Here is a 26398-nt window from a genome sequence, read left to right on the forward strand (position 1 = left end):
TGCTTAAATGCCCACAGAACACTGGACACAGCTGTAGTAGCTGTCCTGGCTTACGCCAAAGCCGAGCAGTTGCACAGAGAAAGAAACGCTCCATCTCCTTAACCATCCTGAAGCGAACCACGTTCCTCCTCAGACCTAACTGTTCTCAGAGGAAGATACAGCGCCCTTCGTGAAACGGCCTCTCCTGTCCAGCCCTCAGATCAGTTATCCTCTCTCCTAGTCACACAGTGTAGTCCAGCCCTTACCATATCCCAGACAAAGTTGGCCAGCCAGTAGATCACTGGCTTCACACCGCTGATGAACTGCAGGTGTTTGGCCTTGCTGACACGTTCCTGGATGAGGAAGATCACAAAGCTGGCAGGAACAAAGGACATGGCAAAGATCACACAGATGGAGACGAGGACATCCACGGACGTGGTCATCCTGCACAAAAGAGAACAGAAGCAAAGTGCTCATATGCTGGTGCTGTCTTCCTTGAGATGAGGCAAGGCAGCTCATGCAGGGCAGGGCAGAAAGTGGATCCACTTCTGCTACCCCTATTTTTCAAGGTGAAGGATGATGGCACCAGACCATGTTAACTGCAGAGTTGTTCTCTGGTTGTATAACAACAGGAACATGCACAGCCTGTTGGCGTTTCAAGGACTATGCCACAACCTGGAGATCTTCAGTTGGTGACTTGAGCATGACACTCCACTTCCTGTCTTTCTTATCACCACCCTCTGTTACTTTATTTCCCCCAATGTGTATTTTTTTCAGTTTAAAGGTATCTCTGCCTCTCATCTGCCACTGCTCTGCTAGAAGATTTGAAGGATGTACCTACATACATACATAGCTTATGAGCCCTGAGCCAGGTTGTGACAGTAGTGGATTAGTCAATGCCTCAGTGGCATGGAGTAAGCCCTGTGCATTACTGCATGCCTCCTAGGGTAGGACAGTGGACAAAACTGAACAGGACCCATCAATGGCTTTTAGTCAAGTTGTGACACCTTGGGACAAGAGATGACCGTTTCCCTGGTGAGTCCAGGTTCCTCCAGCCTTTCTGGATATGGCTGAGAGAGAAAGGAGGGGTTACACAGCTGAAATTCCTCAAGGAGAACATCAGGGGTTTACGCTGGTTCTTAAAAATTACAGAGAGCTTAGAGGGGCTCAGCGGCAGCAGAAAGCTTGCACAGCGGTAAGAAACAGGGAGCCACGTTTACACAGCAAACAGGTTCCCTTTAGCTCTGTGACCACTGAGGAAGGAACTGGCTACAAACATCTCTGACTTGTCTACAAGCATCTCTGACTCCTTGGAGGAAAACTACTGAAGACCAGAGAATGCAGAGGTTGTAAAGCAATGGGACAGGCTGTTTGACAAAGCTGATTGTATTTGCACCAACTACCAGAAACCGTGAGTGATTTCTAGAGCCCTGGCAAAGCCAGTGGTGTCTCTGTGCTTTGGTTTGTCAGCTCCCTTGAGAGATCAGGGATAAACTAGAGTTCCCAGTGATGGGAATACCTAAATATTAGAGTTTAACAGCAGTGTTGTTCAATAGCAAAAGCTCAATAGCATGTGCTGCAGCCTGCCCAAACCACAGCAAATAAGGCCAGTATGGTAGAGCCTAAATAACACATGCCGCCAAATGTCCACCAATGGGTCTGTAATGGGACTATGGCATTCTCCATGTCACCTGATGAGCCCCAACCCACCCGTGCTCACATCAGGACTTACAGGGCCACTTCAGAGAGCTGCTGCTTGGTGAGGTTGAGGGGGTGGTTGAAGGCAGTGATCCCATAAGCACTGGGGTTCTTGCCCTGCTGTAGGTTGGCCCGAAGGATGGCGTTGTTTATCACATTCAGGAAGGAGGCGATGGCATGCCAGCCCTTGTTGTTGAACCACACCTGCAAACCATCATATCAGCATCAGAAAGGCACCAGGCAGAGCAGCTACCCAACAGGCTCCCAAACCCTGCAGAACATCCCTTCCTCTACTGAAGATATATCATTTTCTTCCACTTCCTTCTAGCTACAGTTTGCTTAGGGTCAGGACATACAGTCTGACCAATGACCAGAAGAGGTTGCTGGAGGAAAGAGGACGCCCCGGCGTCCTGATCGAGCACAGAAATCCCTTTGGCTGCTGGGACTTAAGGCTGGACTCCAAAGGAGAAATGGCTCCAGGGGGACTCCATGCAAGAACACAAGTTGCGTTTGCTCCTCTAGCAAGCAAACAACTTAAACGCAAACAGCTCTGGCCTGCACAGTTGCCCAAGACAAACTCCTGGGACACTGCTAACTAAAAATAACTCCAGGCTACCAGAGCTTCAAATAGCAGGCACAGCAGTGGGGGTAGAGTGGTTTACCTTTACATTGTTCTTTGTATCCAGCCCTTTCATGAAACTTGCCAAGCTGTTGAGAAACCGATCTCCAGAACTTCCCTGCAAACAACACCAAAAGAGACAGTTAATTCCTCTCTGAGAGCACCTTTGCTGCAGGTCCTGGAGTCTGGGGTCACGCGATGTTTTACATGACTCTGACACAGGTTTCTTTCCATTCTGCAGCCTGGATTCTCCAAGCCAGAGGGAGCAACATGGCTAAGAAGCCGCAGCTTCTCTCTGCAGTCCCAGTGGTAAGAGAGGTTTACTTCTTCTCCCCTGGCAGCAATTGTTAAGGAGGGCAACCTCCAGAGACATTACAGCCTGGAGGCAGATTCAGGAGAAAGAAGTGGCCCAAATTCTCTTCTGAGCCCAGATAAATTCAGCACAGAAGGGCCGAACTGAGGTTTCAGTGGAGCTGGCAATAGATCCCGAGACAGCAAGCTGCCCTGTCCTGGGGCTGTAATCTCCATTGACTTGCAACTGGTGTTGGGCAAAATCCACATCAGCAATGTGGGTTGTGCAAGTCTCAGCTGAGCAGGTCCCCAAGCCTTCTGCTGATCCCAAACACCAGCCTGGGAGCCCCAGCTCAAAAAGGCTGAAGGGAAGCCTTTGCACTGCTAACACACACACTCTTCTCATTTTTACAGTTTCCAAGCCATCTCCCAAGTAACAGGATTTTGCCACCTTAGTGCAATCTGGGCTTATGAGGGATAGCTGCTCACCTGTGCTAGCTCCAAGATTTTCTTCACTTGTTTAATGGCATCAGTGACTTCGTGGCTTGGAGGAAGCATGAGGGAACTGCTGGCTCCCAGGGAAAAGCCACCATACCTGATGGTAGAGACAGAGGGTGAAGCACAGATATGAATACACTCTGACCTCCAGAAAAGGCCACTTCTCCTCCCTCCTCAGATCTGTCATCTTCCTGCACTATATCCAAGGTCAGTGGCCCACTCTTACAAAAATGGCTAGCTTCCCTTTCCCACACTGCCTCTTAGCCCTGCTGTCTCCTACTCCTTATATTGCTGGGGTTAAGCACCCAGTTTAGGCAAGAGATTACATTGTGTGGTGCCTGTAACAGCACAGATCGCACTCAATGAATGTGGCTGTCCTGTGTTCCCTGTGTGGACAGAGCAGGAAATCTCCCTGCTTGCTCTTGCTTGGCGAAAAGCACCTCCCATGACAGCATACCTGCAAGCTGGTCCTGCAAGCCTGCTCTGCTCTCTGTGCAAGGCAGGCAGGCTCTGCAGTGATGGGCCCTGGGTTTGTCCCAGTTTATTCTCAGAAGTGCTCCCCAAACACTCAACAATTGGGAGCCATCAATTATTCTAGTGCTTATTTTCTCCAGACTTTGTGAGAAATTCATCGTGATTTTGAAATTTCTGTACAGGCTTCAGGTCTCATCAAAAGAAGCTATTTACAACCAGCTATGCTGGTGTGGGCGGGTGGGTGGTGTTTGACCTGAGCATCCTGCGGAATGCAATGCTCAAGGGCTAGCAGATACATATGGGCTGAAGAAAAGGAAGTAACTCACCTGAACTCATTCACCCAGATCTTATTCTTTAAGCTGTGGAGACAGAAAAGAAAGCAGATGTATTATATGTGGAGCAAGAGGACAGGCAGACCCACCAGCACTGCAGGGACACTCCCAGGAAAAAAAAAAATCAATAGCACCTCACACCAGGCATATATCCCACCACTCCTCTCTGATGTAATCCCTCGGCTTTGCTTCCAGACTTTCCCCTCACTCTGCCTACAAGCCCCAGGACATCCCTTAAGAGCTGCCACTGCATCAGCACAAAGCAGAAACATGCCTGAGCTGTGGATCAGCACAGTCCTAGGAGCCAAGAAGGTCTGAAGCATTGCTGAAGACTTTGGGTTGCCCAGGGTTTTTTTGCCTGAGCGGTGCAGCATCCCATTGATAGCAAGTAGCATTTGGTGGGCAGGGAAGGGAGAAGGTGTGTTCAACAGGTACCTTTTCCCAATGATCTGCGCATAGGTCTTCACTAGATAGTCTGATATATTGCGGCCTGTCAGATTCTGGAGGATGTCAGCAGTGTCTTGCTCTCGCTGGTGTCACCAGAGAAACATAGAAAAATGTCAATCAGAAAATGCAGACGCTGAGTCAGATGAACTGTGCTCAGTGCTACACACACAATCATCGCCAGCCTCTTGGCTCTGCAGGGATGACCCTCCCTGCAGGACCATCTGAGCTCTCTCCTACCTGTGGAGGAGGCAGCCCGCCTGCACCAGGGGGACATACAGGCAGCATCTTCTTGATCTTCTCATTGCTGCACTCGCATGATGGGGAAGGGTTCTCCATGCTCCAGTTGCCTTTCAGGAAGATGTCCAGGACGGACTCTGGGACCGACGTTGTGGTCCATTCCCTCTGCCCAACAGTGCAAGGAGTATCTCTGTGTCGGGACAGAGTCAAGGCAAATGCACGTTTTTAAAACAACTATGACAACCTTTGCTTGTAAGTAATTTAATCACAGAAACCATGTTCCCTGTGAGGAGAGGAAGGCTGCTATATGCAGTTGGCTTTCAAAGGAGCCTGAGCCCATGGAAACAAACAGCTCAGAATAACAGACTGAGCCCTGCAGCTTCTAACAGAAGTTTCCACTGGGTTCAGAGAGACCGACTTTGGCCAGCACCGGGTAGTGCTGGATGTCCCCTTCCTCTCATGCCTCCCAGGGCATGCCGAGTGCTTCATTTCAGCCAGTCCCAGCACACACAGCATCCAGACTTGGGAGAAACCCATAGCAGACAGCCATTTCTTGGATGACACCTCTGCAATACCAGGGTGCTGCATTTCCCTCAGGTAGCGTTAGCAGGCAGATAATCTGCAGCCTCCTACCAGTGCCCGTGGGTGGAAGGACCCAGCTCCTGTGCTCATTTGGCAGGACACAGCTTACTTCCCCTCCACAGGCCAGTGACAGGGCAGGGGGCTCCCACCCTCACCCCCTTTCCCATCTTTGCCCAAGACCGTGCAGCAAGCCAGCGGCAGAGCGAAGAAACGATATCCATGCCCCCAGGCTCCCCACCCCATCTGCTGGAGTTTGTGGGGGCTGCTAACCAGGGTTTCTAGTGCAGGTGGAAACAGAAGATTGTGGAGTGCAAATAGCTGCAGAGAAAAACACAGAGTAACATGACTAGCCCCTTCTTCCACGTTCTGGACTACACCAGTAACTCAAGGAAGAGACTTCTATCTCCTTTCCACCTCTCTCAGTCAAGGCTTGCACTCAGACCCTGCTTGGTGCTGGCAACTTTCTAGAAGGTCTCGAGCAGAAAAAAAAAAAAAATTGCAACCCTTTTGGCTTAAAGCCTTCCCTGGCTATGCATGAGTAGCATCCCCTGAAGCTGGTTATGTCTACAGGGTCATTAGAAGCTGGGGCTGGTCCTTCCCAGGCTGTAGTTTTACTTACGGGATGCCGCGTCCCTGCATACAGCGTGTCCCGAAGCCAGGCTTATTGAGAAGTGCATCCAAAAGCTTCTGAGTGCCTGCATCATCCGGAGCGTCATTGCTACGGGTACAGCAGAGAAATGCCATCAGGTCATTGAGTAATGGGCACACAGCAAAAACAGGAGGAGGGCAAGACTCAACATGGAGAAAAAATTCAGGAAAGGGGAAATGGGTGGAGATTTTCCTCTGCAGAACTCTTGGCCTGGGCACACAAACACACTCCTGGTCATCATTTATCTTTGTGCAAAGTATTACTAGAGTCCTAGCACCATTCAGAAATGGGTATGGCTAGTGGTCAGAGCTGGCATTTAAAGGTCTAAAAACATAATAAAAGGATTCTGTCAAACTGTGCTTTGGAGCTAGGCACAAAAACAAATTTAAATAATCTGCTAAAGATCTTAGTAAAGGTTAGCATAAAAGAACAGAATTGTAGGATTTAGCACCATATCCTGGCTACAAAAAATGTACCTGATAAAAGTGTACTGCTCATCATACATCCAGGGCTGCAATTCCAAGCTGGGATACTTCCCGAAGGGAGGAACAATCAGGCTGAACATGAGAGCGATACACACAAACACAGCTGGCAGCACGATCTGAAATTGCAAGGGGAGAGCAAACCCTCTTTAAAGTGAATATTCCCAGAAACATCAGCAGCTTCAGGTGAGTCATTTCATGGGTCAAGGCTTTTTCAATCACAATTTTCCCAGAAAGTCTTTTATGATTTACCAAGGCATCTCTAGACACCAAGACAGACTTATCCTGGCATGCAATCAGGAAATTCATTTGGATGCAGAGGATTTAGCCTCCAATTGCTGCTCTCAAAAGGCAGAGTTTGGATTTGATCCTTCCTGTGAGTGCTCTAACAACCTGGTTATCATCTAACTCCTTTCTCTCTCACTGCTTCACAACAACAACAAAAGCAAAGATAAAACAACTTGCACAGGCCTCCTTTTGCTGACATGGGTAATGAAGACCAGTTTTAGGGCCTTGGATTGTCTTGAGGTTTGCTGCCCACCTTCAACCCTGAACTCAACACAGGGCCCAACGCCATCCCAGCCATGGGGCCCTGCACACGCTGGACGCTCTCACCTGAGCAAAGAAGCCCTTCCGGCTTCGCTTGGCGATGAGCAGCCTCTTCCACAGGAGAGCCACGAACTGCTGCTGGGTGAGCTTCCAGCCCTTCATCTGGTAGGAGCCCTTCCCATCCATCCCACTGAGAAGGTCAGTCTCCCTGGACTCTGCTGGCAATGAGCAAAAAAACGACCCTCATTCATACGCTCACAAGGATGTTTCCTGGCCACTTTTTTGCTGGAGGCATGGGGCAATGGTGGGACCAGCTACTCTCACTTGTCCAAGAAGGAGATAGTGAGGGGAGAGAACAACAGAGACACTCTCACATGTATGTATTTCACCATTCTCTCTCCAAGCCTTGATGTGAGGAGGGAGCAGGCTGTAGATATCACACTGCCCACTATTTCTAAACGCAAAAAGGCCACCACCCCTTCGGCAGTCTCAGCCTTGCGATCAGCACTATTTATAATGTGAAAGAGTGTCCACAAGAAGAAAGCAGGCTTGAGTCCCAGCAATACCTGGATCTATGTCTGAATCATTAGGATCAAATGCATCATCCTCTGTAAATGGACGAAGGCAGCTCTGTCTGTCTCCAAACACACGCCTGTTCCTTCTGGCTGGCAGGGTCCCATCTGAAGATGGTAATGCAGTTATGGTTAGCTCAACTGCTTCAGTTAATCAGGATAATGAACCTCTTCAGGCTTCAATTAGCCCCAGAGAAAGCAAAGCAATATAATTTTCATTCTGTATGACTCCCATTTGCAAACTGAGGAGCTGGGCTGGAGTGATTCCAGTGCAAGAAAAATTAAAACCATCACTGCCATTCTGCAAAGGATCACGTGTCTTATGCACCATTTTTTTGCTGTTGTCCTAGAAGCTTCTTCCAGTACACTGGACATATTCTGTTTTTTCTATTTAGCCATGCAGGCAGGCTGCTCTCACAGTAAGAAAATGCTCACTTCAGATGCATGTGAAAACAAGCGCAAGTTGCTGGTATTAGTTTATTGGGAAATGTTGGTATGAGCACTCAGGACAACGAGCCACTCTCAGAGCAAAGAGAAAAAGTCAGTGGGTCCCTACTCTGGTCTGACCCTGTCAGAGTTTTTCTTTTCGTCAGAGCACACAATAGTGTCACGATACACTCAGAAACTAGAAACTCTCCACTCTTATAAAATAAACATGTTACCACTGAGTCAATAGAAGATAACAGTAATACCAGCACACTTTAAGTGTACTAATAACAAATATTTTGAGTTCTCAAAAATGTTACCACAGGAGTGCTCCAGTTCAAATTTAAATAGGACCTACCACATCTGGGCATGTGTCACTTTACAACTGGTCACACTACCATACACAGAGGTCACCCACCTGCACAAAGCTACCGACAGAAAACAGGAACACTCCTCATTTGATATAACCTTTTTCTCTCCAAGGAGCTATGCTCTGCGCTGAGATTTTACTTCTGAAACACCTAGGCCTTGTCAGCTATGTGCTTAAACAACACAAATCCCATGCCATGAGGCAACTGCTCCCTGACGTCCCCTTCAATGGTGTAGGAGACGACCATGCTCACCTGAGGTTTCTGCATCCACGCCGCTATCATCAGCCACTTTGAGGAAGATCTGAAAGGCAATGATAAGCGTCAGTGAAAATCAGAACTGGAGCAGTATTATGGGGACTGCTTCAGGCAATGCCATGACAGAGCCCAAGACTGACAGTTGCAGCATGAGAACAGAGGACATGGGATTTGTCCCCTAGGTGATGGGGTATGGATTTTGTGGCTCCTCTCCAACCTCTAGGAGTATAGCCGATAACCACATATCAGCCTTTTCCCCCTTTCCAATGTCAGTTCTCAGTAAATCTCAAACAAAAGCTATTTCCTATGCCTCAGAGAGAAACCTTGGTACTAAATTCATGGATCTCCACCTTCCTTCTAGTTAAAAAACACTGATGCGCCTACTCATGTTGGAGTACACATCTTTGTGGATCTTGTCGCCTGTGTGTCCTAAATCAGAAAGACCTGATTTTCAAACTGCAGATAACAGCAGTGAGGCCTGTGCAGCTACAGAAAGACTACACCCAGGGCCTTCTAAACAAGGGACAACAATAATCAGCTGAGCTTTCTTCATTACTGTTAAGAAATGCAATGCCATTTCAGATAATCTGGGATAAAGTGCTTGATACTTGTGTGATAAGTGAAAGCGACACTTATAAGGTGTAATAAAGTCACAAGGAACAATCCTAAAAATGTCCCTGATGAGGGGATATGGCTTAAGGGTTCCTACAAAAAGCAAGTCTCCAGTATTGAAACGGACCTTTTCAGTTAAGTGCAAAAAGAAGCATTCCTAAAAAAATACCTCAAAGACACACAGTCATCAGACTTGCACACAGTCATCAGGAGCCAGTTTGTGGCCTTTCATCACATGGCACCTCACTGAAGTCCAGCTGACTAGAGAGGACCTGTGCCTGCCTATACTACATCTCGGGTTTTAATGCTTTTCTGAGAGCACACATAGAAACAGGGTCAAAGAGAATCACCTGGAGAGGAACACAGAGCTGCCTGTCCCATGATGAATTGGCAGATGCTTACAGGAAGAAGAAACAGGACTGGTCTTGCTCTTATTTCTGCAATCGTTTATTTTACCTAGTCTAAGTCAAAAGAAAAGCTTCAGCTCGCTCACCTCCTCCAGAGTGGTTTCAGAAATGCCATAGCTGGAAATGCCAAGATCTGAGAGACGGTCATCAATTTCATGGAAGAGCTCCACAAAAGCCCCCTCTTTAGCAGCTTTGTATGGCAAGACATAGGTTAACTCATGGCCAATGTCCTCCACCAGCCTAGCCTCAGGAACGTGTTTTGTAATCAGATTTGAGATTGCAGAGACATCTAGAAAAATCAAAGGAAAAGATGACATTCACCTCACTCTGTGGAGAAAAGAGCTCAGGGTCTGAAAAACTTTGCAGAAGGAAAGGAGGGAAAATGGGACATCTCTGGAAACCAGCACATCTCCATGGAAAAACTGGCTTCTGTTCCATACCTAGGATAAGCTTGGACCTGAACTTAGCTCTTCTGTTTGTTTGCAGAATTTGGGAGAACTTTTAAATGCCAATGGCAGCCTTGCAAATCATGGATTTAAAGTTCAACAGCAAACTTCACATATTGCCAACAGGCTTAGCAAGCACATCATCTTTGATGGCTATTAAATTTCAGGTCAACATGAACCCAAAATGGCTCCTAAGAAAAATATATGAATATCTGTGGATTTAAAAATACTAGTTCTATGAATTTCACAATCCATCCAAGATTGTAGCTAAACAGGGCCACAACAAGGTTAAGGCAATTGTCCAAGGTCAAAGAAAGAGAAATGTTAGCATTGAGACTGAATCTCACACATTCTTTTTCCAGGCCTCACCTATTGTCAAGGTGTCACTTTCATGGTCACTGCCAAGGCCAGCATCAGAGCTGCTCTGGGAGACGCTATCATCCTGGTCATAAAAAAAAAAGGCAATCATTATTTTTGCTGTTTAATTAAAAACGGGACCCGCCTAGATGCTACACTCTCTTTGTAACTCCAATCAGATGGTGCAGCACGCTGGCTACTCCATAGAGGACTTAGAATGTAAAGGTGACATACCATTGCAAAGAGTTTAAATACAAGTAAGAAGTCACAGTAATAGAAATAAATGTTACAAAAGGGTGTATTTACTCTGTTCTATATCTTTCCAATCAACCTTGGAAGCAATGGCATTAAGAGAAACTATAATGGAAGTGTTCTTCCCATGCAAAGGTTTAATTAGATGTGATCTGAGGTAGTACATACAAAAGCAAATCACTGTTTTTAAAGAATAAGTGATTTCTCTTCAACACATTATACCCTGCTGCTTCCCATAAGCCTAAGATTTCAAGCAAGAAGGACAAACATGAGCAGAAGTGGATAGCTGTACCTTTTTCAGATAAGACACAGTGCTGCTGCTGTTTCGGCAGGAGCTCAGAGAGGAATCCACGTCCTTCTTCACCAGGGTCAAATAATAGCCTGTTCCCAGTTGGTTCTTCAGGAACAGAGAAGAGCCAACACAGCACAGCTTGCCATGAGAAATGATGGCAATCCGGTCCCCCAAAATGTCTGCCTCATCCATGTGGTGTGTGGAGAGAATGATTGTCCGTCCTGGAAACAGGCAAAAGAAGACACTGCCATTAAGTTAACCGCATCCATGTCTCTAAGCTAGGAAAGGCCACAGTCATCTGGCTCTTGCCATAAAGTTGGGTGGGAGATTTATCCCACAAGTCCAGGCTCCTTTGAATGAGGTCAGCAGTAAGGAAATGGCCCACAGGGATGTCACAATTGGATTCTCCCCACTCTCCACAGGCCCTTCTCATGCTCAGCTGAAGCAAGTTGGTCTCATGTCAGCAAGTAAGGCTGCACAGAGCAAGAGGGACTCTGCAGCACACTGAGGGAGGATTTCTGATCTTAGCTACTCTCATAGCCCAGTGAGGAACCTGGCTTGTTCATGAGCACTCTGACATGAACAGGATGAGAAAAAAGGGCGGGTGAGTGAGGGATCAGAGTACACGTGTCCTTCATGATCTTTGTTCCTACCTTCAACGCAGGCAACAACAGATTTGCAAAGACACATTGCTATCTTGAGAACCCACTAGCTCCCCAAACAGTCATAAATCATAGACTGATTTCCTTTTGCTTTCAGTACCACATTCACTGGGAGCAAGGAATAAGAACACCCACCTTGCCGATACTTCAGCAGCAATTCCCATATCCCTCTGCGAGAGTAAGGGTCCACCCCAGCTGTGGGTTCATCCAAAATGACAACCTTGGAGCCACCAACAAAGGCTAAGGCAACTGACAGCTTCCTCTGCATGCCACCTGACAGGCACAAGAAAGAGGTGTTCAGGCCTACACAGTGAGCAGGGGAGCAGCACCTGTTGCATCAAGGTGAAAATTGAGCTCTCCCAGAGAAAGCAGAATTGCACACTGATAAGATCAAGTGCTGCTGCTGTTTCAGGCCCGGCAGGGTCTCATCACCTGCAGGGCAGGGAATAAATCAGCTGGACAGTTTTTCCCCAGTGGAGTCCACTTCTTCTCGTACTGCAGCAAACCCTGTCATGCAAACCCTTCCATAAATGGATCACACGGCATCTTAAAACCAGCAGTAACAAGTCCCCAGCTCAGGGACCTAACCATTTTTGAGGATCTGGAGCACAGGTATCTACAGCTGGAGCTGCAGGAATAGGTCCTGAAGAGACTCCCCTCCAGTGGAAGCGAATCAGAGGCAGCAGTGATGAGCTATGTCAGGGTTTTCAATACGGAAGCCAACCTCTGTCAAGCCCTCCTGAGAGGGTTCTCTGGAGCCTGGGGAGCAGTTGAGAAATGTAGAAGCAGCTGAACCTACCAGAGAGTTTGCTTGTTCTAGCTTTGAGTTTGTGAGGCAAACCAACATCCATTGCCATCTGCTCCATTTCCTCTTTCACCTTCTTTTCCGGCAGCCCTTTGAGACGAGCATAGAACCAGATGTGCTCTTCCACAGTCAGCCTAGGGAACAAGGGCAGACTCAGAGCACAGCTGAAATAATCATGCTGGGATTCATCCCTTGCATTAAGGCAGGTATGTTTGTTTGCCTGGGAAAACATCTCTCAAGACTGAGGTTTCAGGAAGTAACTAGGGATCAGGTGTGCTCAGCTTGGGCCCGATTTCAGTGTGGCTGTTCAGCACCAATATAAATGGTGCTCCTTTCAAGGTTCTTGACAGGGTACCCAAAACGTCCCCAATCACTAGGCAGGTGAAAACATTCGGCCTAGCTAAGCTGAGTGGAGCATATTTCTTCAAAGAGAGGAGAAAGATGAAAGTGCAGGATCTTGTTGCTAATTCACAGGCACATTTGAACCCACTTATAAACAGAATGTCCCTGTACCATCTGACACCAACCTGCTGCCTCACACCAAATACACAGCTAAAAATAGCACTGTCCTAATTGAAAGTACACTAGCGTCTCCTAAAGAACTTAAATGTCTGCTGGGTATCACTGGCCCTGCATCGCATGGATGCTACTCACAAGTCAAACAGGACGTTGTGTTGTGGACAGACACCCAGATTCTGCCTGATGGTGCTGAGCTCAGAGCGGATATCTTTGCCCAGGATGAAGGCTGTACCCGAGGTTGGAGGAAACAAGCCAGTCAAGATGGACCTGAACGACAAAGACAACAGATAAGCAGGTTCTGCCACTAGGAAGTGGTTGTTGTACATATCAGCATGAATGAATGACAAATGGGTGGAAACCCTGAGGAACTCCCACATCAGGAAACCAGCCTGAGAAACATCTCACTAATGGATAGAATCCAGCTCCAATGGCTTTAACGCTGTGATCAAAGCACACCCACATGACTCTACTCAAAGGAAATGTCTTTTCCTCTCCTTAAAAGCTTCCCATGCTTTCAGGCCCTATTCATTTCCTTATGCTGATAAAGCAGAATCACAAATGGGATTACTGCAAAATGCTGCCAGCAGATGCATTCAGGCACAACCTCAATCTGAACCTGAGGTACCTCCAGTTCAGAGCATTTCAGTCCCTGGTATCTGTGTACCTTCCAAGACAGCCACGCAGGTAGATCAACTCAGCAGAACTCCACTGGAATCATCAGAGCACCCTAGTTTACACCAGCTCTGTGCACTGCATCTGTATGGCTACCTGCACCATACTGATGAGGATAGTAGGATTGAGAGCCACTTTCCCCATCACCTTAAAGCATTATGTTGCTCTTACATGGTAGTGGTTTTCCCTGCTCCATTATGTCCCAGAAAGGAGGTGATTTGCCCTTCATAGAAGTTCAGCGTGAGACCATCTACAGCAACTTTCTTGCCATCACGATAAACTTTGACCAGGTTCTGGATGGAAACCCCAAGGCTCAGATGCATGGGCTCTTCCTCCTTGCACACTGCAAACAAAACAGAGCAAACTGGAGTGTGAGATGGATTTTCCAGTGCCATGTAATTGTGTCACATTCCCCAGTCTGTTGAGATCCATGGAGTAATGAGCTATATGAAGAACTTCCCACATTTCTTCCTCTGGGACAGGAACCTCCCATAGATATTGCCCTTTAGCTCTTTTCATTTCACTGGCTTCATTTGGACATTTGCACTGTACGGGGATCAGATCTCAGGTGCCACCAAGGTCAGCAAAAATGGGAGGCCTACTGAACTCCACAAGGCTGGAATACCCACCTACCCTCCCTTCCTGCACTCAAGTTGGCCAGGTGCCCCCCCAGGTTTATCTGGTTACACCCACCTAGTTGGTGCGCCTAAAATGCGATAACAGACACAGGTACAACCAATTTCACCTTAGCCATGCTGGTCTTGCTGGTTCTCAGACTCTGCTTTCAAACAGAGAGACCCCACCACTTCACCGCAAAAAGGCTCTTTGCATCCAGAACTTACCTTCTGAAGGCCCCTTTTGGTCAGGATGAGGATGCTGCCTGTCCTGTGGTTCCTCACCAAACCAATAGGACTTTGTGAAAGGAAAGTACCAGGGTCTGGGAATCCCATACTGGCCTAAATAGGGAAGAGTATTACATGAGCTCAGTTACAGCAGTCCCTTTTCTCAGGTCAACTTTTAGGACAGGTAGGGAAATATTCCACCCCCAGCAGGCATTCAGGTTAGACAGGACTAAGGAAATCTGCCTTGATGAAGATACTACCAGTATTTCATATAAGTGCAATCTTTTCTCAAACTTCACTTTAGGTTTAGGGGACCTGTACTAGAAGGGTTGCTAAGCACCCATGTGTGGTGCTGATGCTCTCAACTCTTCTTCTTCAGCCCTGTTTGCAGAAGTATCAGTTCAGAGAAGGGACCAGCTGAAACAGAGCAAAGCTTCTGTGCTAGCCCAGCCATCACTACAATGGGACATGGTCCCTGTGCTGGGAAACAGTCACAGCAATTAGGAGCAATAGCCTTGCAGTGTTGCTGGTGTGGGATTTTCCTCCATGACCTTTCTGCAGCTCTGTCTAAAAATAGGCCCAATATAGCATCCTGAGAAAGGAGTAGAAACAGAGGATCTATGTAAAAATATGATGGCATAGCGCTCCCCCAGAAGCAAACCTCACCTGGGAAGACAGACTCAATGTACCAGGTCATGACCCCATATAGGAAGGTGTCAAACAACATCATGACAGCTGATGTGGTGATGCTAAAGCCATCTTCTTCCAATGGGCTCTCGAAGAAGTTGTCCCACTGTACACCAACTCCTTGCTCCTCAAACAGTGCAAAGTACTCACAACCGAAGCCAAAAGCTACTGGAGACAGCAGGCTCTGCAAATGGGAAGCATGAACATGCATTAAGCTTTCCACAGGTACTGAACTATCAAGTACTCTGGGCTATGGGACATGGCCCAGAGCCTCACAGGAAAAGTCAAAGGTCTCAGTAGTGTGACCAGGTTTGCAGAGAAGGAGTGGTTGACTAAGTTTTAGTTCCATGTTTTGCAAGCAGGGAGAGTCTGAAGCTGGACTAACACTCAGAATTCAGTTTGTTTCCATATTCCTTCTCTTGCTCCTTGGATTTTTATGTGAAGGAAGACATCATCAACAGCCACCTTCTCTAGACAGTTAAGAAATATTATGGAGAAGAAAGAAGCCAGCTTGTTCCTTCTGAAAAAAGGATAGCAAATCGTGCTGCATCAGAAATCAAGAAGTTTAACTACTATAAACTTCAGAAGGGCAAGATACAACTGCAGCACTCTGCCTCTAAAATCCTGTCACTGATTGCAGCCTCTGCTGGCCTCTGTTGACCATACCAAAAACTTCTTCTCCACAATGGCTTGCATGTCTAGTAGTTCAGCATCATCACGGTACACAGAGATTTAGGGAGCCTAACGTGGCTGAATTATTTCTCCTGATGAAGCCAACAAAACCCTCCCAGGTAGGTTCTATCAGCTCAATAGGTTCTATCAGCTTTTTCACCAGGCCCAGCCTTGGTAGGCTCTTATACAGAAAAATCATCTTCCTGTTGCCCCCTCAAATATCACTGTTGGACTAGAGAGCTGCTGGGTGCCATAGCAGCAGAGGACCAGTGCCCAGGACAGCATCCTCAAGACTCACCGCAAAGATCTTGAGCGAGAAGCTGACATAGTCCTGCCAGGCAACACACAGCACGTAGGGCAGGTACAGCGTGAAGTAGACAATGCCCCCACAGGCAGCTGCCAGGTTGGCCCTGGAGAACAAGGTGCTGATGAGGAAGCACTGGAGTATGGTCACAACGGCAAAGATGGAGAGGAAAACAAACACCACGCTAGGGTCGCTGTACGGCAGCAGATTCCCCATCTGGCAGGAGAACAAGATGTGCGTCAGGCTTTGAAAGGACTCTCCAATATAGGCAGTCTGTAGAGGTGCAGCTCAGGGGAAGCTGGGGTCACTACAATTTGCACAGTACAGCAGCCTTCCCAGAAGCGGGGCAGGAACAGAGGCACATTTTGAAGAGCATTGAGAGAATATGTTATAGAGCCTCTTGTCATTTTCAACAGCTCAGCCCTGGTCCCAAAAACCTGCTCCCAAAGGGTTGCTGGCCAATCCACACCCACTACCCCCTCCACAGTGCCAGTACAGATCTGTGGTTAGTGGGCTAGGGGCCAGTAAGGGTCTAAATGCTGTTTGCCAAGGAATGGAGGGCAAGAGAGAGACCGCCCCAGTGACCTCACCTTGAGGATCAGAACCAGCAGGCCAGCGCTCATCAGGAGAGGGATGAGGCTGCTAATGAACCAGCTTAGCCACAGGATGCCATTGTCTAGGCCCATAATCCTCATTGTCTCCTTCAGTCGGGCTTCCTTCTCGTACACGATACCCTTGATTATCACAGCCACTGAGTAGATCCAGGCCAGAGTCATGAAGAGGGGCATGGAGCGGCTCATGACACGCAGAAATCTGAGAGTGGGAAGGAAAGGGGCCAGGAGAGCAGGGAGTGAGAAGTGTCAATGCAGCTGCAGATACAATACAAGGTCTAGCAGGGCATGGAGACGGCTAAGGCTTCACTGTACAGAGCAGCCCTTGTGCAGAGCATGACATAGGATCAGTGCCTCACCATGAGGCCACACTGGTGGGTCTAGGGCACATTGCCAGCCCAGAGCAGGAGCTGGAGTTGCAATTCCATCTTAGGGAAACAGCAGGTGCAAAGAGCTGCCTTGCCTGGGGACTGCTCTCAACTGTCCTTTTTCCACTCTGTCTCTGCTTTTTCCCCAGTGTGCTACCCTTGACTGTATCAGGACTGGGGATATGGGAACATCTCTGGAACACATTGCTGTTGTTATCCTTCCACCCTGTACCTAAGTCCTGCACAGAGCTTTCTGGGGAAGGGCTCCACAAGTCATTACATATCCCTAAGTCCTCAGTGCTATGTGCAGAAGCACTAATTCGAGGCATTAGGGGGGCTAAGGAGATCTGCTCCCACACTGATTATGAGGGACATGCTAAGCCACCTCTGAGGAGCAACAGAAGCCCATGCCTCCAAAGCTGCCATGCTCCTGGGAGCTTTCAACAAAGCCTGCATACGTACATGTCATCCACGTAACACGGATAGGGCATCTGCTGCACATAAACTCCTGTCGTCTTCTCCGTGCCTGTCTGCACTCTGATGATGGCCTGTTCCACCACATCCTGCAGGTAGGCAAAGCCTCCCCAAACATAGCGCATGTCCTCAAAGGGGTCAGCCCGGGGACCAGGATCCCAGTACCTGAGCCGAGAGTACAAGACCCTTCAATTAGAAACCCTTAACCAGCTCAGCCCCCATGAGAGACTGCTCCTACAGCAGTCAATCAGGACTCACCCATCCTTTATCTTGTTGGTCCTTTCCACGTTGTCAATGTCCATGCGTATCTTGTATTTGACATGATGAGGGAGCTCTACGCTGTTAGGAGCTATTTCAGTGAAGACGATGCCAGCCCAGAACCTCCTTTCATCCAGCAGCTCCAAGGACTTATTTATAAGCCGGACTTCTGTTGCCACAGGCTCCAGTTTATCCAAGTTGACACACTACAGAGGGACAGATTTGGAAGCCCAGGGAGTTATGGTTACACTACAGACAGGGTGCATATTTATGGGATCAGGTTATCAAACCAGAATATGCTTTGTTTAAGTTTGGGAGGGAGAAAAAAGGAGAACTCTGCAATGCTAATGCCATGCCCAAGAAAAGGCTGCAATGCTGGATTATTTTGCAAGGGCTCATGGTAGCCCAATGCGTTGCTAGAGCCATCAATCCTTCCTGCTCGATGGTCATCTGCCAGTCAAACAGGTAGCACTGAGAAAGACCCCAGCAATGGTATTTTCTAGACAAGAGATTAGGTAGCATTGTAGCGTGCCTATAGGATCCCATCCAAGCATCAATTTCCATAGATGGGGGCTTATTTTCTCTGTTACCACTATACAAGGTTTGGTCCAAAGCATCTAAAAATCTGTGGAGAGACTCCCAAAGACTTTGGACCAGGCCCCTGACAGTCTGAGGCCTGTCCCTGTGCATTCAGCTGCTGAGATGACTGAGTAACAGTTAGAACAAATTCCACTACTTGCTGTGTCCTCCTCAATTTAAAGCAACTGCTAGCTTCACCTGCAGTCCCCAGCCAAAACGCCATACAGAAACGTGAGCTGCTGAGGTGAGTAGCTGCTTGCAGTCACCCGTTAACAACTGGGTGGGAAACCACATGCACTGGCCAAAGTGAGAGCTTCAAGAACAAGGCCTAAAGTTAGGTTCCCCACATCTATATTTAAACACTTAAATGAATGGTATTTTCTAAAATACTCAGCACTCATCCCTGCTAAAGCCTGGCCGTTTACTGAGCAGAGAAGGAGGAGCACAAACCTTCCCTTCCCTGGAGCCACCCCACTGCGTGTGCGGAGCCCAAGCTGCTGTCCCACCCCAGCTCCTCGTCCATGATAGCACGGCCTCACCTCCATGAAGCGGGAGATGGTCTGAACAGCCCTGTCGGTCTCATTGAAGGCATCCACCCAGGTGTACACCGAGCCATTTGCCGTCTCAAACTCTTCTGGGTGCTTTGACAGGAAGCGGGCAATGTCTTCCACGGTCCAGTTTGAAGCAGGCAACCGCAGGTCCCAGAGATCTTTGCCTTTCAGTAGTGTCTGCGGGTATTTTTCCAAAGGGGAGATAGTTCTGTTGAGAATTCATGTTGGACCTCCCCCTCCATCATGAAAATCAGCATTACCAGGAGAAAATGCCTTCTTAAAAAGGTGTAGGAATATTAAATCAAGACTCCCCTCAGGAGCTGCAACCATCTGCCCACAAGGCAACTGCAGAATGCCCCATTTCGGGTGAGACCAAGCAGGTGCTCTCTGTAAACGCTAACCTCCAGCACAGGCCATGCACCGGCACCAAGGGCCAGCCGCCTCCAAAGCCAGCTGGGAGTCACAGGCCAAATCTTGGCCTAGGAGTCAGGACATCTCATTTCCGCCACCGGCTACTGACAGCTGAGCAAATTACTTTGTCTCCCGTTTCCTGCACCGCCGGCCTACTCCATCTGATTGAGTTATACTTTCCCAAAGGACAGGCCCTCTTCCATATTGAGAACAGCATGCCGCGGTCCTGACAGCTCCTGGCGCCTCGCTTTACCGCTCCCCTCCTCTAGCTGGTCTGCAGGCTGGCTTGCTGCCTTCGCGTCCTGCCACATCTTTCCCAAGGAGAGGGCAGCAGAGAGCCACGCACAGCCCTGAGGCCTGGGAAAACACAGCAAGCAACTCCCGGCCCCAGCGCTGCGGCTGCCACAGCTGTGCCCAGGGCTCCTCTGCAGGCAGGGAGCTGCAGAAGGGAGCAACCCTATCTCTTCCGCAATCCAGGGACAGACCTTGTACCCGCACGCAGACACAGGGACAGACCTTCTACCTGCAAAGCACAAAAGGGAGCAAGAAATGCGTTCAGCCAGTCAGAGGTTGCTGAGTTCTACCGACCTCCTCCAGAAAAATCTCTGCTCCCAGCTGAGATGGAGGGGGGCTCAGGCACAGCTGGAGACTGAATTCCTGACGTGCTAAACACCAATACCAACACCAAGGTCCAGGGCTTTCTGATATCTTTTTCTACTGTAACATTCAGATATAGCCATGGCAAGTCCTGATGTCTTGCCTCTGTTCTCTCATCTGTGACAGTGCCTTTTTCATCTGCTCTAACTGCTAACTTTCTAATGAAGGGTTGTTTCCCCATTACATGTATGTGCAACACAGCTATGGTCCACATAGGAGCACCTGGCAGTACAGTAGACCCCAGGCCTGTAGGGCAGACGACATAAGGATTACAGGGAGGAAGGGAGCATTAATTGTAAAGGATACTGCTAAACCAAAGGAGGGGAGGGAAAAAAGTCAGTGGGAGAGAGGAAATGATAGCAATCCTAACCAATAAAAACAGGAAATGGGATCTCTGCTAGAACGAAGAACGAAACACTGGACAGAGGTGAGGAGCTTCCCCATGCGCAGCTGTTTCCAACAAACCAGAAAGCACAGGGTCACAAGGTTACAAAAATAATCTCACAAACTAGGAAAACAGAGCAGAACAGGCCAAGCTGACAAAGAAGAGCACATGAAAGGGAAATCAGGATGAAAGGGGATCGGTTGCGCTGTGCTCTCTTCACATTCGGTCCCCCAAGGTCAGCTCACCCTACCTTCCCTTGCGGGAAAGGCATCACACCGGCAGGGAAGGGACTCAGCCTCATCACATTCAGCAGAGACATTATCAGCTCAGAGGGACACTTCTCAACCTCCTTGAAGTCAGCAGGTGCATTAGCATCAAGGTGGAAATGTCAGAGATGAGTGAGGAAAGCATTTTCATCTCCTTCAGCAGGAAGCAATGTGCCAAACAGATACTACAACCCAGAAAGCTGGGAGATGATAACCTAGGACCTGATAGCATGTTAACTTCAGTGTCTTACCAACAGCAAAGGACTGATCTCCCCCTTGACAGAAGCCCCAAGCAGGCAGCTGTATGTTTTAGCTTATTTGTATATAAGTGACCTGTGCTCCATCTCTATGGAGAGCAGGATGCAGCCTGGGAGCTGCCCAGGCATTTGCAATGAAGTACTCCTGCCTGTGTGGACTGTGGCAGGTGACAAAGGGACTTGTGCTACTGTGCCAACACAGATGAAGAGCCTGAACCACTGGGAAGATCCAGAAGTACCTACCAGAGCCAGCAGAATTAACAAGAAGCATAAAATGCAAGCCCAGGAAAGCCTGGGGCTCGTTTAAAAATGCAGCAACATTCACTTTTCAGAGAACACATGATTGCAAACCAATATCCAAACCCTGACTTTCTGCCAGAGCTCTCTGTCACTAATGGTTCAATTTACAATTGCTGGGCCTGACTCTCATCTCTCTGATGCCTGCATCCGCACTAATAACTTCCATCAAGCCACAGGCACAGGAGTGATAACAAAGATGCCTCTGTCCTCTCTAACACGCTGTGTTCATGGAGAAGTGCCACATGACAAGTCATAAACTATTCTGCATGTCATTACATTGGGGGAAAAGAGGGAATGAACCTCAAGGCTTAACAGATCTGGGGAGATCTCCTCTGTACAGCAGCTGCATTAGGACATTCACCCAGCTGCCTTGTAGAGACGGCAGTATAAGCTACTCTGAACTGCCTCCCTGACTCTTGGTTTTGCTAATCCAGTTTTACATCATTGTGATTCCAAAAAAAAAAAAACAGTACAGAAGTGCAGAGACTCACTCATCAGAATTACACCTGGGGGAAGGAACAGCAAGCTAAGCCACTTGTCTTTTTAATCCGCAGATAATGCCCTAGTAATGCAGGTCTAACATCCGGCCCAGCGCTCCAGAGAACCTACAGGCTGGTGGGGAAGCGTGTCCGATCAGAACAAGACTGATCTTGTAGAAGGATCTAGCCCCTTCTTCATGGTCTAGCATGCACAGCACATTATGAAGGGATTGGCCACAGAGTGACGTATGCTCCTCCCCTTGCAAGCACCTAAGTTATTACTAATATTAGTGTACCGTGCAATTCCAAATGAGTTTTTTACAGCTTGTGCTCAGTTACTGCCAGGTGTCTAGGTTCAGCTCCAGCACAACACGCATTCAATTCCTGCTATACTCAATCGACCTGAGGGCACCTGGCACCTTCCAGGATCTGATTTCGGCATTTCATGGCTGACTTTGCTGCCTTCATGAAAGCAGCTGCTCGAGAGAGCAGGGCATGCACAGGCAGCTGAACATGTCACCAACCCTGCTGCTCTCTGTTTTACAAAAACGCTACAAGTCAGATATTTATACTGCATCAGGGCAGCAGGGTGGAAGAAACAGCCCATTTCCCTGCTGAGGCAGATGAAAAACAGCAAGTAAACATGCTCTGCTCCGGCTCACAGCAGGGTGTTACATGATCGAAGGAATGCCCAGCATCACACAAGAACATAAGGTCAGAATTGGTCTCAGAAAAGGGGTCACATCCATATCTTTTATCTACCCATCTCAGCACTGAAGTACTGCCTAAAATAAATATTTTGTCACTCTTTGCAGAAGGAGATGGTGATAGCAAGGACAGCATACTGACCCGAATCAGGTCCATTTCCTGGCTACTTTCCATGAATGTCCAAATCTTCGGGCTTATCTCCTCCCACATCCCCCCGAGGTCACGAAACACACCCAGCTCCTGGAATGTCCTGTTCACCTGTTGGCAGAGAGGAGGGGAAGGTTATTCCCAAAAGTTGGCACAGATCCACCACGGGCCAAGTGAGTGCATTGACCTGTAAAGTGAAGTACTGAGCATAGCTTGTGTTCAAATAGCACCTCAGCTTCTGCAAGAAAAGGAGCAGGGGAACTAATATGCATACAGAAGGAAAAATACAGCAGGGAGTGAAGGCCTGTGGCTGACCAGGGTCTACTCAGAGCATGGCCTTTCAAGGCTACTTTTTAAGAGCTGGGTGGAAAATGAGTCTGGCTTGGCAATGAAGGGCTCACAGTGGCAGCCCTTCCCCGCATGCTAGAAGACTCCTCTGAAGGAGCTGGGGGGACTAGAGAGTACATTAAGTGAACCACAATCAGAAATGATTAAGGATCAGCTGACCAGCCTGCAGTGGAGGAGAGGAAGGACCCCTGAAGGCTTATTAAAGTCCTTCCCAGTCCCATATCAGAGGTGCAAAGAATGCAGGTAATCAAAAACCACCCACCAGGAAAGCTTCCAGTGAGGTCTACAAAAAGGAGTTCAGCCTGGCCTTTTCTCCTTCAGCAACAAGTGTATGGGAAGTGGGAGTGTAGGGAGGCTCTGTGCTTTTTATGCAATCCTTTCTAGACCTGCATTCAGGCCCAACTCAACGCAGAGCGGCTGAGCTGTACGGCCAGAGCACATACCACAGAGCAGTACACCTCATGTTCTACATAAAGCAGGGAGGGCTAGAGTTACCTCAGACATGACCTTCTTTATAGCTGGTGTGTCTGGAGTATACAAGACCTTCCCAATCAGCAAAGGTTTCAAAGCCCTCCAAATGATTCTGGAGAGTGGGCTGGACTCCAGGCTCTTCATCAGGTCATTGCAGTAGGGTGCTGAGGAGGGAAGGGCAGGGGTGAGCAGCTGAATAGCACCGTGACAGCTGCTGAAGGCAAATGCCCCACTTGTGTGTGCTTTAAGAATGGTCACAGCTGAAAGCAGAGAGCTTATTACAAAAGAAAAGCCCTTTACTGCAAAGCTCCACATGAAGCCCTTTTCAAAACATACCTTATGTCAGCAGTCTGCTCAGCAAGCCTGGAGCAGCTGCCCAGGCTCTACCATTAAGAGCCACACTGCTAGCTCTGCACAGCTCACACAACCCAGCGAACGGCACAGGCAAAACCTGCACTGACCAGGCCAGATTTCCAAAGGCTGCAGGCCGCTGGGCTCCCTTTCCCCTTGAAGGAGGATCACAGCGCGGCCCACAGTGGACTCTACACAAGGTGCCTGGGAGCTCCTTGCATGTTGATGTCCCTGCTGGCCTTAAAGGCGGATGCAGGAGGCAGCCTTTGGCTGTTGAGACAGCATGCGTGTACCCTCCTGAAATAGCACAAGGTACGCTGCCTCTCAAGACCACTTGCTTTCATCAGGGAAAGTTTGATGACAACCATGAGGTAGATGGGACCTGAGACCATGGTGAGGTTACACTTACTTGTGGAGTTATCGTAGAAATTAGTTACATCATCTTCAGTGCTGTTCCCTCCAAACAGTGCTTTGTAATTATTGTCCTCATACCAGTTAAGGGATTTGATTTTGAGCCCTCCGCCTTCAGGATGGCCACATACAATGCGTGAAACAGCCTGGTAAATCTGCGTAGAGGAGCTGGAGGCGTTCACACTGGTCAGGAACATCACCTCTTGCCTCATGTCACTCCAGCTCTTCATGGTCTGCAACTGGAGAGGGAGATCGCAATGGAGACAGGGATAGGAACAGGGCTGGCGAAGGAAAAATATCTTGCCATTCTCCTTTGAATCACACATCTATTGTTGAATAGCTAAAGATCCCACTTGATGCAACACTAACTCAAGAGGCTAGGTAAAGCACATTTCCCCCACAACAGGGGGGAATTGTAGAAGAATGCATCTGTTGTGCATGCATAAAGACTATCCCCATCTCAAGCTCTTTATTCTGACTTTTCTCCTTCAACATCTTGGACGGTTCCTGCCCTCCCTGCCTCCTCTCCATTCCCTCTCACGTGGAAGGAAGCCACTTCTTGTTCTTGTTGCACAACAGTTCACATTCCAGCCTGCAGAATCCCCTTCATCCGGGGTGGAGCAAGGCAGAGGAGAGTAAGGAAATAATAAAGAATGAGAGAAGCTAATCAGATGCAGCTTTGCAGCTCTTAAAGGGGCAGCCTTTCAGAGCTGCAGGCCCCAGTGCACTGGTGGTGTAAACTGACACAACTCCACAAGGGTCAGCAAACCTCCACTGATTCACACCAGGCAGAAAATTCGACCATCTAGACCAGTATCACTGTCCCTGCCCCAGTATCAACAGCATTCCCAGAAAATCCTTGAAAACAAGCCCAGCTGCAGCTGAGGGCCTGATCACAGCATGAACCTTTCTACTCCACAGTAGGCACAAAGATGCAACACTGGAACCTGGCTGGGACGATCTGTACCTCCCTCCAGATTCATCATCTGACATAACCATCTACCTGCAACACGTCATGGACAAAAGCGCCAGGTGGCCAGCCTGAGACATTGCACCAACATCTCTACTCACAGACAGGGCCCAGCTCCCCACATGGGAAAAACAATACATTTTGGGTATTGGTTTACGCTGCCCATTATTCTCGGACTCCCTGGTTGGGTATAAGAACATCAGAAGGTCCATACTGGATCAGACCAAAAGTCTGTTTAGCTCAGTAACCTCTCTCTGATGGGGACAGTAAGTGGATGCTATGAAACAATAAGGCAAGGGCAAAAATGCAGGATACTTCCCCCAAGTAATCATCCAGCTTCCAAGTATTTTCAGCTCAGGAAACTTCTGTCTATCTACTAACACTCAAGAAACTTCTTACATGGTAAACTTCTAGTGTTTAGAACAACTGCAAATACTTAGCATCCACCACATCTCTGGAAAGAACCTCTCCTCCCTCTCCTCCTAAACCTGACTACAGCTAGCTTCGTTTGATGCCATAATTTTTGCATTGGAGGAGACAGTGAACAGTCAGCCTCTATCTCTCTTCTCCGGCCCACTCATATATCTATAAAACTCTCTCATATCTCCAACTTATCTCTTTCACAGGCTGACAAGTCCCAGTCTGCTCATTTGTTCCCTGTGTGGAAGCTATTCCAGATTTCTGGATGTCCTCACTGTCCTTCTCTGAACTTACTCCAGTTCTACTACCCCTTTTGAAGACAAAGGGACCAGATCTGTAATCCATATCAAACAGGAGGGCAAACCATTGATTCATATAGTGTCCCAGTAAAATCTTCCATTTGGTTCTCTATTCCTTTCTTAATGTTTTCTAGAATTTGATCTGATTTCTTGACTGCTATTGATCACTGAAATGTCAAGCAACATGAACTGGGATGTTCTTGCCGTGCTGCCCAGAACATCAACATGCACTAATAAGGGCAAGCCAAGCTGCTGAAATACCCAATTGTAATTGCTCATCAGAAGTATTTCAGAAACAACTTCAGATGCTATGGCCCAGCTGCCTCGTTTTCAGAGACGATAACAAAGAGTCAGTCGAAGCCCAGCTCTCAGTTTTGCTCTTGGTTTTGTCACCTTTGTTTAAATAAAATGCAGGCAATCAAAGTCTAGGAGAGTTGGCAAAGCCAGCCACCGACAACCTAGAAAGTGACAGTGTCCTGGAACATTTCAATCAAAAATCACCCAAGGTAAGCACACCCAGAGTCACTGGCCTTACACTAGGGACAAGCCTGACCCTTTGTGTTTACTTGCAGTACTGTGCATGCTTTAGATGTGCCAACATCTGGACAAAAATTCCAGCGATGCTAAACAAGAGCTACTCTGTGTCACATATGCAAGGAGCCTCTATTTTTAGCTGCCTAAAAACAC

General features: G+C 48.1%; 1 protein-coding gene across 2 annotated transcripts in view; it reads right to left on the reverse strand.

Moving 5' to 3' along the window:
• Positions 1-26398, reverse strand: part of ABCA1 (ATP binding cassette subfamily A member 1) — a 98717-nt gene that overhangs the window by 11883 nt on the left and 60436 nt on the right. The window contains exons 9-37 of one of the 2 annotated variants that reach the window (XM_067316549.1): positions 24021-24261; positions 23285-23424; positions 22436-22552; positions 18820-19008; positions 17702-17907; positions 17432-17608; positions 16581-16803; positions 15985-16206; positions 14994-15198; positions 14328-14441; positions 13657-13828; positions 12949-13080; positions 12289-12428; positions 11625-11762; positions 10828-11048; positions 10296-10368; positions 9567-9769; positions 8459-8507; positions 7404-7517; positions 6904-7055; positions 6283-6407; positions 5777-5875; positions 4576-4765; positions 4327-4421; positions 3886-3918; positions 3077-3182; positions 2340-2414; positions 1712-1881; positions 246-423 (exon numbers count right to left, since the gene is read on the reverse strand). In XM_067316549.1, the coding sequence (XP_067172650.1) occupies positions 246-423; positions 1712-1881; positions 2340-2414; positions 3077-3182; positions 3886-3918; positions 4327-4421; positions 4576-4765; positions 5777-5875; positions 6283-6407; positions 6904-7055; positions 7404-7517; positions 8459-8507; positions 9567-9769; positions 10296-10368; positions 10828-11048; positions 11625-11762; positions 12289-12428; positions 12949-13080; positions 13657-13828; positions 14328-14441; positions 14994-15198; positions 15985-16206; positions 16581-16803; positions 17432-17608; positions 17702-17907; positions 18820-19008; positions 22436-22552; positions 23285-23424; positions 24021-24261 (4299 nt within the window). Of the gene's footprint in view, positions 1-245; positions 424-1711; positions 1882-2339; positions 2415-3076; positions 3183-3885; positions 3919-4326; positions 4422-4575; positions 4766-5776; positions 5876-6282; positions 6408-6903; positions 7056-7403; positions 7518-8458; positions 8508-9566; positions 9770-10295; positions 10369-10827; positions 11049-11624; positions 11763-12288; positions 12429-12948; positions 13081-13656; positions 13829-14327; positions 14442-14993; positions 15199-15984; positions 16207-16580; positions 16804-17431; positions 17609-17701; positions 17908-18819; positions 19009-22435; positions 22553-23284; positions 23425-24020; positions 24262-26398 lie in introns of those variants that run through there. The other variant, XM_067316548.1, reaches the window with a different exon arrangement.

Source organism: Apteryx mantelli, chromosome Z (genome assembly GCF_036417845.1).
Source record: "Apteryx mantelli isolate bAptMan1 chromosome Z, bAptMan1.hap1, whole genome shotgun sequence".
In the NCBI taxonomy this organism is placed as follows: Eukaryota; Metazoa; Chordata; class Aves; order Apterygiformes; family Apterygidae; genus Apteryx; species Apteryx mantelli.